This window comes from Lepus europaeus, chromosome 2, assembly GCF_033115175.1.
Source record: "Lepus europaeus isolate LE1 chromosome 2, mLepTim1.pri, whole genome shotgun sequence".
Taxonomy (NCBI): Eukaryota; Metazoa; Chordata; class Mammalia; order Lagomorpha; family Leporidae; genus Lepus; species Lepus europaeus.
Window position 1 is genome coordinate 113,080,842 of NC_084828.1, and position 14,339 is coordinate 113,095,180.

The window sequence follows — 14,339 nt, forward strand, 5'->3', positions numbered from 1 at the left end:
ATCCCTTTCTCACAGGCCCAAGGTATTTCATTTTCTACCCATTCTGGTTTGTATTTTAATTCATCATCAGTACCCCAAGATACTGATCTCTCTAAAACCATTTTTTGTCAGTTTAAAATGTATCTGTCCTGTGTCTAATTTCTTTGGAGTAGCTTTTGGTGAGTGCCACCAATAGTAGTTAGGTAAGGTTCTGTGGAATCCAACAGATTAGACTGAGGTTGTGCAAGCTAGGGAGATACCACAGGGAATGTGAACATGTGAAATGTCCTGAGAAGCTTGATGAAAGAAACCTGTTGATTCTGTTTAAAGTCCAAACATTAATTGTCCATAGACCCTCACCAGCACCACCTAATTGTTATTGCTGCAAAACTCTTGGTGATTTCATGGTTCCATGTTGGGACTTTGCTTTAGAGTCTTGGTGATGGATAATTAATCTGATAAATGGATACATGTTTGATATTAATGGCTGTAAAAGGAATAAACTTCTGTTGTTACATATTCATAATTTACTGGAGAATTAAACATGAAAATCCAAAAGATAGTTCAGTGTAGGAACTCAGTTTTACTGATTACATCAGATAAAATATTGGGTTTTTGGCCTTTCAAATCTCACCACCCAAATGGATAATGGCTAGTTCATATCTGTATCACTTTTAGCATAATGGCTAAATTCCATATTCTTTTTACTAGAGGTATTACTGTGTTTCGACCCCAGACCTTCAATCAATTTTTCATCCAGTCTGAGGAATGGAAAGGAGGAGTACAGCACCAGGATGACATTCTGTGTGCTGCATTTTTACCCCCGCAAACTCTTGCTACAGGTGAATGGAACCTTCACTTGACCATCAAGGGGGAAGTTTGATTTATTTTGGCTTACACACTTTAAAAAAACATCTCAACTGCAAAATGAACGAACTTATTAAAGAAACAATTGTGGTACTTAATGCTGCTTGGGCCCTAGAACAAGGCATTCATGGTGATGACCATCATCTGGTTGGCTCTTTGGCCTCACATCCTGATTCTACCATGTTCTACCATTCTGCCACAGCATGATATTGGGCAAGTTATACAAACTCTAAGGCATAATTTTCTTTGGTAAAAATAATCCATCTATATTTTTTATTTACAGTACAGATTGTCTATGTAAGAGTTTAACACCGTTCTTGGCACATCAGAAATTCATCAGTAATTATTAGTAGTAACTACAGCAACTACTAGTAACCTTTTGGCATAGTTTAGCTCTGACAATGTAGTTTGTTAAAGAGTATCTACAAAAACAAGGTCTTAAAATGATCAATCAGCATGCTTTGATGTGACATGCTAAGAAGAATAAAAATTACTGTATTATTTCTGGTCAAAGAAAGAAACTCATAAAAACAGATTGCAGGATACCATGAAATTTTAGAGTCCATGTTTTGACAGTCTGAATTTTTTTTTTTTTATTTTTTTATTTTTTGACAGGTAGAGTGGACAGTGAGAGAGAGAGAGAGAGAGAAAGGTCTTCCTTTGCCATTGGTTCACCCTCCAATGACCACCACAGCTGGCGCGCTGTGGCCGGCGCACCGCGCTGATCCGATGGCAGGAGCCAGGTGCCTATCCTGGTCTCCCATGCGGGTGCAGGGCCCAAGCACTTGAGCCATCCTCCTCTGCACTCCCGGGCCACAGCAGAGAGCTGGCCTGGAAGAGGGGCAACCTGGACAGTATCCGGCGCCCCGACCGGGACTAGAACCCGGTGTGCCCGTGCCGCAAGGTGGAGGATTAGCCTAGTGAGCCGTGGGGCCGGCCAACAGTCTGAATTTTTTTATATGGAGCCAAAAATGTTATCAATTAAGAGAGATGAAAACTTAAAGGAAAAGAGCCAGGATATCCATGAAATATTAACCATATGAAGTTCAAGGATCTATCTCTGTTTAAAGTTCGCTGTTTTTCATTGCTTCTCTGATTACTTTCTGGAAGGGTCAACTCTGTAGGTGAACTTTCTTTATAGCCCCTGGAAGTCCATCCCTGCAGGGAGGTTCACATCATGAAATGTGATGGAGACAGTGAAGTATAAAGCCGTGTAGTCGTTTTTGTGAAAGTGTCAGAAAATACCACTGCATGGGTGGATAGATAATTTCCTCATTCAATCTCATCTCTTCAGTCCCATGTGAAAATATTTGGTCAATCACTTTGAAAAGGAGCATTGTAAAATGCTTCATGGGTGAAGATGGCTACCCCCACAGACAACTGAATTCCACTCTTTTTGGCCAATTTGTGAGCTAAAGATGTTGCTATTTCTGAGACGATATGAAGTTTAGTATGCATTTCTCTCTCCTCTCTCCAAATTTCTGAGACTGTCCCTATGGGCACATCCCACTCAAGATCAGCTCCTCCATACTTTCCATTTGTTACTGATAGCTCAGTAGTGGGCTATTCTCACTGAGCCACAGAGAGCAGGGATCTGGGCATTCCCATTGCTCCTTCTTGGGACAGGCATTGTCAAACTTAGCTTCACCATTGGGTCCTTTTCTTGTTCTGTGAAGAGCAGTAACGATTTTAAGATTGTAGAAATCAACAATCAATAAAGATCGTAAAAGTAAAGGAATTGAGAGAAGTCACACACCAACACACACACACACACACACACTCACACACACTCATTTTAAGAGATGCCAGGAAACAGAAATCTAGAACTTGATTTACTTGTTCTTACTAAATAATAAACAAGTATAGTAATAATTAAACATTTTCTCAGGTCTTACAATATGTTCAGCACTATTTTAAGTACTTTTCATTCTTTCAAACAACACTATGAGATAAATACAGTTATCCACCCTGTCTTATAGATGAGAAAATCATAGCAGCAAGGAGGGTTAAATATCATGCCCAAGGTTACACAGCTAATAAGTGGCAGAGCCAGGACTTAAATTCAAGTGTCTCACTGCAAAGCCTTTATTGTTAGTGCTTTTTTTACTATAAAATAAAATAAGGTGCCAGTAATTTCTACATACCTCATAAATTATGTTGTGAGGATTATAAGCTCTAAAGTTAAAAAGAAGCTAGTTATTATGAGTCATGGTTCCAAAAATATAAAAAGAGAACCCACTGTGTGTGAGATTCTGTGTCAGATACACTTGTGATGATTTTTTCTACCTGCTGTTGCACATATTTTCTGTTTAACATTCTGGTTATTTATATTCTCCATCTTGGCTCATGTAGGGAGTTATGATGGGGAAATTATTCTGTGGAACAATAGCACAGAAAACGCACACCATGTCCTTCATCCTGATTACCAGAGGCTGGTGAAATCAAAATCAGGTAAGTGCAAGTTCGAAACTAAATATTGTAGCTGAGTTAGACCATGGCAGGCCTGGTTGTTTATGCATGTATCTGATGTAGCTTGCTCTTAAATTATAGATGATCAGCTAAAAGCGCAAAGGATTAGGATGTCGTTGTCTTGTCAAAGTGACTAAAAAGAACCTTGAGATTTACTTGGCTTAGCAAATTCTTCATTGTGGGCCATTTCGTCTCTTTATGCAACATCAGCGTTTCTGAATTACTGACAGCAGGGAACAGTCCTCTCATTTTTATCGAGTTTAGTTTTTGGCAATGAACCTTGCCAAATTGCTTTTGAGTGAACCTTGGATACCCCTTGGTAGGAAAATGTTCACTTGATAGGCTGTTCAGGCTCAATCTAGAGCATGTATTAAATATTATGCCACCTGGAAATCTTAAATTATTCCTTGCTTCAGAAACTTGTGAGGAGCATTAGATAAGAGTATATTATATTTTATGGGAGTTTAGCAGAGCATATGAATATTTTATATTTAAGCAAAATGTCTTGACAATTGCCTTTCACATTTTATTTTACTTTCCTTAGATACTAAAGGTTTTTCCTTAGACTAATTTATTTGGGTAATGAATATGTCATTCCTTGTGGGCTAGCAAGATTCTATTGTCTGAATTGTACAAACTCCGAGGGGAAACTAACATTAGGAAGAACTGGTCATCAGATGCACTTATTTTTGTGAAACAACTGATTAAGAGAATCAAGGTAAGAATTTAAAGATTGCCTGAGTGCAGACACTGAGCTCTGACAAACTTTATGTAATACAAGCTAATCATTCAAGGTCACCTGACTCTCCAGGGAGAGGGCTGAATTCCTCCTCTTCTTCGGTGGCCTGCAGGAGAGTACCATCTTGCTCTTACAATAGCTAAATTGTGGCTTGCGTTAAATACACAAAGAGATAAGGGAGAAAAGCTAATAACAGTAATTTTTTGAAGGATGTGAAAGACATTGCTATAAATTTCTTACTTTGAAATTTTGAAGATACTCCTGTAGAGACTTTTCAGAACTATGCACACACTATTCATTCATTCTGAGAATAGTCTCAGTTTTCATTAATAAGTTCTGGAGATGATATCATTAGATAATTGAAGTACCATTAGGAGTGTCTTCTCCAGGGTAACTCACTAAGCAATAGTATTGCTAAAAATGATCATTAAAATATACATAAGCAGTCATTACATTTCATGTTCATCACAATATTTTCAAGATTGATATTAATAATTAATAAGCTGAAAATGCCATGGATTAGAATCACATTTGTCTTGAGCATATAATGATCTCTAAGATGTCAGCAGTGACTACAATATGAAATGCCTGCTCATATCAAGGGAAAATGCAGTAAGTGTGTAAGGAATATGTAAACCAAAAATGAAACCAAATCATCCTTCAAGATGGGGTTGAGAAAATGGATAGCAGAAGATAGCTTGGTGCATTTTGACCAGAAGTCTGTCTTGAGACTTGATAGAGTGCTTGGAGACAGGGACACAGGTGGGACAATTATTTCTCACAGGTACTAGTTTGAAAAGTAGATGTTCCTATTTATTAGGAACCCAGTTTTGTTTCATTACAGATCCAGAACCTCAAAGGCTTCTCAGTGCTAGGAGGAGCTGCTCCACCCACCTCATGGCAGATCAAGGTACCATGGGAGCCTGCACCTTTGATATCAACACCCAGGGCAATAACGCTGTTATGAAGCTTTGCTTTCTTGAAGCAAGAAAAAACATTTCAGCAACAGGTAGTCATGCATTTACATATATTGCATATAGGTGGATAAGGTAGCAAAGAGAAAGTCCAATCTATTTCTGTCTAAGATTGGTGGAGTTTGACTGCCTGTAGTTTACAAACACAGTACTACGTCATGAGAATCCACAAACCAGGACAAGGGAAGCTGGAGTTGAGAAGGGTGGGTACAGGAGCAGAAGCCAGAGTCAATACCACTAGTAATTTCTTCTGTGCTATATATGTAATGATCCGGGTAAGAAACATTCTGTCCAACTATTGATATGAGCATCAATTAAAAATTGATGTTCCAGACATGGCAGATAGTGGTTTTAATAGAATGGAGGTACAGCAAGATATATATTCCAAGAATATAAGGCAAAGATTAATCCAAATGCAGCTTTTAAGAGGAAAGTGTGAGGCTGATTGTTTTAGACAGTTAGTACGAAAATGGGCTGGAAGGAAATAATGATGAGCTTGGAGACTGGGATCAGAGTAAAATTTGGAATAGCTATTGACCCCAGGGCAGGAGTTGCCTGCTCTCCATGTTAACTTTTTTTGGGAGAGGGGTGGTGAAGTGCTTTGAGTAGCTTTACTAGTGGTGTATAGTTCTGAGAGTGAGAGTCTTAGTGAGATCTGTTGAGATGTATGCTGACAATGGTAATACAATATGTTTTTTTCCCTTAACATTAGGAAGTAGACATATATGTGTTATATGTTTGAGAAACAAATAAACATATCTGAATCATATTTTTCTGTATTTGCTTTCCCATATTTAATTTGGAAATAAAAAAATCTACATGATTTTCACAAAATTTTTTCATTATTAAAAAGCAATAGTGGTATATATCTAAAGTTTAGAAATATGGATTGTTTAAAATTGATTTTGAAACAGATTCTAAAGCTTTCTATCTTCTAGAACTCACTTATACTCACAATATAAACTATTATCCTAAAATTACTCTCATTTCCTCAACACTAATTCCTCTTAATGTTATCAATATTCCCAAATTGTTTCCACTGACACAATTTGCTATTTGCTATATTTGCTGTTATTTTGCTATTTGCTATATATTGCTATTTGCAATTGCTATTTATTTCTACCTTAAACACACATGATTGTTAATCAGCAGTATATTTTGAGGCAAACTGGAAGTCATCTACAAATTTATCAATTAATAGGAACTTCATTTATAAGAATAATTTAGGCAAAATGCTTCTCTAAACCATATAAGAATAGGAAATGAAAGGCTAATTCTAGACCTAATAACCCAAAAAAGTTCTATAAAGGCTTACATTGAATTCTTGATGAAAAAAGTTAAACCAAGCTCGTCAATGGAGTCCTAGGCATGCTGCTCACCAGGGAAATCAGAAGCTGAGCTGCTTTCCCTTGATGAACTCATCCAAGTCTGTGCATGAGAACTCTTCCTTTATTGTTGTATGTGTCCAGTCGGTTATTAGGGAAGATGGGTCTTATGTAATCAGAATATTAAAAGAATGTTAAAATTAATATTTATGAATTTATTGGAAAAGACTAATTCTATCTGGCTTCAAAACATCAGAATAATAAATGAAGGGAAGAATACTACCTAAAATTGAACATCTTATATACCTGGTATCATTTAACACTCAACACCAATTAGTGAGCATATCATAGGGCTATCTCCCTCTTATAAGAGAATGGGAGTTGATCTCAGAGTACCTCATCTCTCCAATCCATTGTGCTTTGCAGAGTAAGGTACTGAAGATGCTGTTTTTTCAATGTTTCAGTTTCCTAATTTGGTTTTCCCTTACATGTTAGGAGGAGCCAACCTGGTATCATGTGGAGGATGTGGTTCTGTCAGATTCTGGGACACATTTAAAAAGCAACTTCTGGCTGAATTTTTGGCTCATAGTGGAGTTGGATCCATTACTATGTCTACTGATAAATTGAATCGCTATCTCACCACAGGAGATCTGAATGGGTGGTTGAAAATCTGGAATATACAGGTAGATTGAAACTTCTCACATCGTCTTTATTAGTTTTGAATTTCAAAAGGTATTTTAAATGCAGAGAGTGGACTGGGGTGGGGGGGAGAGGTGTCTCCCATTCCCTGGTTCACTTCCCAAATGCTCATAATATCTGGGGCTATACTGGATTGAAACCATCAGGAATTCAATCCATGTTTTCCATGTGAATGCAAGTTCTGCTGCCTCCCAGAGCCTGCGTTGTCAGGAACCTGGGATCCAAGGTAGAACCGGGACTTAATACCAGGCACTTCTATGTGAGATGAGAAAGTCCAAAGCTGTGTCTTAACCACTACACCAACTGCCCATCCCTGGTCTGAATATTTTAAAGAAATTATTTCCATGTATTTAGCAGAGACATCTTGCAAGTAATTGATGGAGAAAGCCAGATTTTTCTGTTCTGTTAATATTTGCTCAAGTCAATAACCCAATTTAGGAAAGCAAAATTGTCAGCAATGTGCTACAATACAGTGTTTGTATGTAAATAGTTGGGATATGCCTTATTTGAAAAGAAATTGTAAACCTAATTTCAATAGAGTGCTGGCTCTTTCTCTAATGTTATTGCCATTCTGAGTTAATAGGTAGCTGTTTGTCACTGATTTACTGCTCAGTTTTCTAATATTATTAAAAGTTGTGTAATATTTGAGTACCTATACATGGTCAAGATCTTCTCTGCTACATCACTGACTTTACTTTTTCAATTTTCCTTTCGATCCTTCCTCCCTTGCTTCTTCATTTTTTTTTCTGCTTCCCAATTGAGTCAATTTAGTTAGTTAATGTCATTTTTCCCCATTTTTGTATCAACCTTTTTTTAAAAAATGCTATGTCACTATAATCACAATATTTGGATTTTTTTAGAGTTCTGGTATGTCTTTTCACTCAGGAGTACTGTCTTAACTCCAGCAAAAAGAGAATCACACAGGCCCCGCCTCTGTTAAGATCATTCCAGCCTCATGAGGACCGCATAAGTTGCCTGGAGATGTGTGAGGCGGGTGGGCATCTGCTCGTCCTCTCATCCTCTGCAGACTGTAGTGTTTGTGTGACTGGCGTCTGCGATTCTCCTGTTTGGATCTTTGGCCAGGTAGCAATACTGCTTCTTTATTATCCTCGTATTTACTTGAATGAACTTGGGCTGATTGCCGTTTGAATCCCATCAGCTGTTTAATGTTCATTAGTCAGGGAAACTGACCTACATTCTGTAGCTGTCGCTCTGGGCATCTCTTGTCCGGTTAACCACAAACTGTGACTGTTTCACCAGAAACACGAGGATATGGTGGCTGCAGGCACTTAAGAAATCCTAAGGAAATTTCACCTTTAAAGCACCTCCAATTTCAAATATGAGTAAAAATACAACGTGGATGATACTCATGTTAGTATACAGACAGATGGCTATGACTGCCAAGTAATAGTCAAGGTAATAATCAAATATAGAAAATGTTAAAAGAAAAAAAAAACTCTATTCATTGCCTAGTCTAGGCTGTCAAGTAACAAGAGCTAACGTTAACATCTACTGAGGTTTTCGTGAGTTTTTACGTAAATTATCTCATTTAATCTTTGTGCTTGCCTACCCCATGAGGGAAGAACTCTCATTATTCCCATTTTACAGATTCAGGGGGAAGGGGAACAGAGAGTTTGAGTAAATTGCTTGAGCTCCCAGATGCTGGTAAGCAATAGAAATTGGTTTTTAACTGAAACTGCCTCATGTCAGAACTCATGCTTTTCACCCTTTCCTCCCATGAAACTAGGCTATGGAAGTGGGAGGCATGGAAGATCCAAATATTCTTTGTCTAAAATGTTCTCAGTTTTCCTTTGGTCTTCATAGCGATTCTCTTCCTGTTCCCTTCATGTTTTGGGGGACAAAATATACCTGATTGATTGCCACCAGTGCCATTCAAACGTGGTGGAGTGAGCTTAAACCAGAGCTTCAATTACTTTGGCCAAATAATGTCATGTACCAGTCTCACACATGAGAACATGATAATTCTTGTAGTGTTGGAAGATAAAGTTTGTTGTTGCAGTATTTTTGAAATCAGTTTGATGATGTCAACCTGTGCTGGAAGAATTCTATGCAACCCTTTAGGTCATAGAAAACAAAGGCAGATCAGAAAATACTCTGGGGAGGTGGACTCCTGTCTGGCTGAGCAATATGGGAGCCTGAGTGTAACACAAGAACAGCATCAATGTCTTCTGCTCTGTAAATTAGGCAGGTGCGAGACTTTTCTCATTCAGGAAAAGCTGTGGCTGGGTGTGTGGGTAGGTGTGTGGTGCCTGAGACAGGGTGGGACATAGCTGGCAGTCTAAGAAAGGAGTTGGAAGCCTGCTCTGGCAACTGGAGAAGCCTAGGCACTACTGATATCTTTATGTGGCTACACGGGCTCCAGTGAGATGAGGTAGAGGTTTGAATGGCAGGTAAAGAAATGAGGCATCATCCAGACTAAAGTCTGGAGTAAAAGTCACCTAGATGGGACTGCAGCAAGAAATGAAATCATTGTAGGTACGGGTGCCATATAAACTGTCCCTACCGAGCATAATCTGTAGCTGAATTTTAATTTAGAAATATGTGCTAGTAGCACTGTTCATCTTTTCTTCCATTGGTGTTTTTCATTAATCATTTTGTAAAGTGTTTAAAAAAAAAAAAAAACTTCAGTCCCAAAAACTCTGAAAATAGTTTAATTTTCTTTTTTTTTTTTCCCCCTTCTGCTCAAGACAGGAAAAGAGCCACCATATCTGGGTTGGTTTTACAAGCTAAAGGCTGCAAAACTGTGGATAGCTGGACTTCTAGCCCCTTCTGATGGAGTTGCTTTTTTTTTTTTTTTCTGTAAATAAAGCAATGACTTTTATCAAGCTACTTTGAATATGGATACTGCTAGTCTCAAGGGGCACAGGAAAGGAAGCAGGGAAGGGGAGGGGAGGAGAGGAAAGGGGGAGAATAAGTGAACAGACGCTGGAAAATAGCAACAGTAGATGCTCTGCTCATGGTATAGAAGAGACATCCTACAGAAGGAAAGCTGGGGAAGGCAAATAAGAAGAAGGGGCCCCATTCGCATATACAGTGAGGATTAGAACAAGCAAATCTTATACATAACATTCAGAAACTCAACATTTCTAAGTAATTTAACACACAAGTTTAGTCATAAAACCATGCTGCATGAACTATATGGAATCACATTAAGCTAAATTTTACTGTATAGCTCATGCAACAAGCTCTAAAAAATAACTGGAATGACTTTTATAACATAGCTACTGATTTTAGTCTGGTTTTCAAGTTAGATTTTCAAAAGTAAGTGATGTGGTATGCCCAATTCTAGAGCAAGAGAAGTAGGAGTGAAGATAATTTATCCATGCACATATATTTGTCCCAGAAAACTGCCAGATGACTATTGAATGAGAAGACATTAGATAATGGCTGAAGTTCTCTATTGCCCCTCTTTTTATTTATTTATTTATTTTTTTAACTTTTATTTAATGAATATAAATTTCCAAAGTACAGCTTATGGGTTACAATGGCTTCCTCCCTCCCATAACTTCCCTCCTACCCGCAACCCTCCCCCCTCCCGCTCCCTTTCCCCTTCCATTCACATAAAGATTCATTTTCAATTCTCTTTATATACAGAAGATCAGTTTAGTACATATTAGGTAAAGATTGCCCCTCTTTAATCTCTAACTGCTACAGTGCTTGGTAGATTGTGTGTACTAGTAACTCCTCTTCTGATTGATGTGATGACCAGTTATTTTGGTTGTGCTTATTCAATAATTTTTTTTAAATTTGATTTAATGGCCCACATGTAAATATTAGAGGATTTCATATAATGATTCAGATTCCTTGCTTTTCTTGAAAAATAAAAACAACCCAAAAACATAAGAGTACTTCAAAATGTTCATGAATGATGTTTTTTTCATGAAAAAGTTCATGCAAAATACATATTACGAAAAAAAAACCTATCACATTCCTTTTGCACCAAAATAAATATGTTTTAATGCCATTTTCCACACATTTTTAAGTACCTTATTTGTTATTCCCTGAAAGTAATTACGGCTCCCTTTGCAAAAAAGGAAATCTCCATTTCAGTGTGCTGTCCACCTTTCCCTACTTTTCTTCACCTTTCATCTAAACACTAAGGTTGCATTTCGTTTCCTAATTAATACACATTTATCCTCTTACATGAAGTATGATTCACTTATTGACATTATCCACCTACCCTCTATAGGCATTATATTTGAAAATCCTGCGGCAAGATTGATTTGATTGTAGACCAACCCAGTGTTGTTGGAGTGCCTATTTCCCTCACATATCACACAGGCTGCATTCTCTAGCAGATCCTATGTGTACAAAGTGAATAGATAAAAGGAGAGTAAATATATTTTATATTTAGAATAAAAGATGAATTGTTAGTGAGATTTTTTTTTTTTCTAGATGGATGTTTGTAGAGAATTGTAATGAGAATCTGTGAAAGCCATCTTGTAACACTAGGTTTTTTGGTCAATAATACATAGTTGGACTGAATTTTGAAGATGTTTTTAGGAATTAGGATGCAAAAGAAAGTATTGGCTAGCGCTGCAGCTCACTAAGCTAATCCTCCGCCTGCGGCGCCGGCACATCAGGTCGGGGCGTTAGATTCTGTCCCGGTTGCTCCTCTTCCAGTCCAGCTCTCTGCTGTGGCCCGGGAGTGCAGTGGAGGATGGCCCAAGTCCTTGGGCCCTGCACTCGCATGTGAGACCAGGAGGAAGCACCTGGCTCCTGGCTTCGGATCAGCGCAGCGCGCCAGCCGCAGCGGCCACTGGGGCGGTGAACCAACGGAAAAAGGAAGACCTTTCTCTCTGTCTCTCTCTCTCACTGTCCACTCTGCCTGTAAAAAACAAAACAAAACAAAACAAAAAAAAGTACTTGCAGGAGAAATTAATTCTGGCATTTCTTCAATAAAAGCATTGTTTCTATTTTTTAGTAAATATAACTCTTGCTATTCAGCATTTTAAAGTGAGAATGACAACATTTTATACTTTATTATTACTTCTTCAAAGCATTTTTGTTCCTTTCTTATTACACTTCATTTTCTACCTTTATTAAAGTTATGTGAATGAATTTCACCTCCACCCTGTAAGACTCTAGGCTCCTTGTGAACAAGAACCATATCTTATTCATTTGTGAGTGTGCTTTTATGGTTACAATTAGTAATGTAGCACAAAGTAAATAGACATAAATGATTGACAAAAATAAATTTCATAAAATTAAAATAGATTTCTCTTTTTTTTCAGGCAAAGCATTGGCATTTTGGAAACTCTTTTCCTGAAAGAGATGCTAAATTAAAGGGAAGTGAAATTAAAAATTTCATAAAATTAAAATAGATTTCTCTTTTTTTTTTTTTTCAGGCAAAGCATTGGCATTTTGACAACTATCTCTTTCTTCCTGAAAGAGTTACTCACTTAAAGGAAAGTGAAATTAAAAAGGAAGGCATAAGAGCAACCCCTTTATTTTCTAAGGAGGATTCACATTTAGATCCAAAAGAACATTCTCTACTTAGTAAGGAAAACAAAGATGACTCAACATACAAGTAAGTAATTTTAAACATTACTGGGATGTCATTTGGAGTCTCCCTAGGGTAGATAAGATTGATCTAAATTTCCTTCTGTGCTCTGTGGAATGTCCAGTGTCCCCCTTGAGGCTTCTCTAAAATTTAGGGTATTGGTAGAGGTCTGTGTTGGGGTGAGTTGGGGCTTACGTTCTCATGGTCATGTCTGCATCTTCTTTCTTTCTTTTCTTTATTATTTTTAAAGATTTATTTATTTATTTAAAAGAATTACAGAGAGAGAGACAGAAACAGAGAGATCTTTCATCTGGTTTATACTCTAAATGGCCACAATATCTGGAGCTGCACTGGACTTGTTCCAGATCCCTCATGTGGGTGCAGGGGCCAAAACACTTGGGCCACCTTTCACTGCTTTCCCACGTGCATTAGCAGAGAGTTGGATCAGAAGTGGAACAGCCAAGATACTAACCAGTACCCTCACGGGATACCAGCATTTCAGGTGATGGCTTTACCTGCTATACCACAATGCTGGCCCCTGGATATTTTTTCTTGCCTCCATGGAGTTACTGGTTTCTATTCAGTACTGTTTAGTATTTTATTTATACTCTATCAACAACCTAATTGTGGAAATCAGCCTCTTTGTTCAAGAATATGTATGTATCTATCTCAGAATGTATCTCAGATTTGTACTCCTGGTTTTGGTAGGGTTCACAGTGGTTAATATGCCACAAGTTCAATTACCTTTGAATGTTAGACATCACTCTCAAAGAAATTTAGGCTTTCACTGTTGCTCAGCTATTTCTCCTCTTTACTCTGCTAAACTCCATACTTACTCTCTAATGCTAGGTCTGTTCATTATTATTTGTTTGTTTTCCACACTCTTGTTAATTTATTCTCTCATAATTTCACTTTCCTTCCATATCAAACAGCTACTTTAGGTTCAGAGGATGATTTTATTTATTGTATTTTCTTTCATACAATTGGGCTTTTATCATATGCATATATTGCTTTATTGAAGTTTTACAGAAAAATAATTGCACAGAAATTACAAAGAATTCCTATATAATCCTCACTGCCACGACTCATCCAGTTTCTTAAATTAATATGATATACTTACTATAACTGATGAATAAATATTGATGTCTTATTATTAGCCCAAGTCTATAGTTTACATTAAGATTTAGTGTTTGTCTTTCAGTTCTACTGGAGGTGACAAAAATACCATGTTATGTACTCCACATCACAGTCTCCTAACAGAATGTTTTCTGAGCTCTAAAACTGCCTTGTGCCCCATTTGTTCTTCTTGTTCCACTTCCCCCGGAATCCAGGCAAACTTTGATGTTGCACTGTGTTCATCGTTCTGCCTCTTCCAGAATGTCATATAGTTAGAATTATGTAACGTGCAGCATTTTTCAGTTAGCTTCCACCATTCAGCATCCAAAGTTCCTCAGTGTCTTCCCATGACTTGGTAATTAATTTCTTTCTGTCATTGAATAATATTCCATTTAATTAATGTGCTATAGTTTGTTTATCCATTCATCAGTGAAGGCTTTCTTGTTTGTTTCCACTTCCACATTTAGCAATTATGAAAAATCAGCTCACTGTATTTGTGAGGGTCTATTTCTGGGCCTACTATTCTTAATTTGCTGTAAATTATTATGATGAATGAGCATGGAATTTTGACAAAGTTTTTTTTTTTTGCATTTGTTTTCTTCTTCTTTCTTCTTTATCTTTGTTGATATGATGGATTATAATAATTA

General features: G+C 37.4%; 1 protein-coding gene across 1 annotated transcript in view; it reads left to right on the forward strand.

Annotated features, from left to right (window-relative positions):
- The window catches only part of WDR49 (WD repeat domain 49), a 153,062-nt gene that overhangs the window by 91,669 nt on the left and 47,054 nt on the right, over positions 1-14,339 (forward strand). The window contains exons 10-15 of the mRNA XM_062181624.1: positions 691-821; positions 3,199-3,297; positions 4,899-5,063; positions 6,849-7,036; positions 7,938-8,135; positions 12,422-12,603. Of these exons, the coding sequence (XP_062037608.1) occupies positions 691-821; positions 3,199-3,297; positions 4,899-5,063; positions 6,849-7,036; positions 7,938-8,135; positions 12,422-12,603 (963 nt within the window). The remainder of the gene's footprint in view (positions 1-690; positions 822-3,198; positions 3,298-4,898; positions 5,064-6,848; positions 7,037-7,937; positions 8,136-12,421; positions 12,604-14,339) is intronic.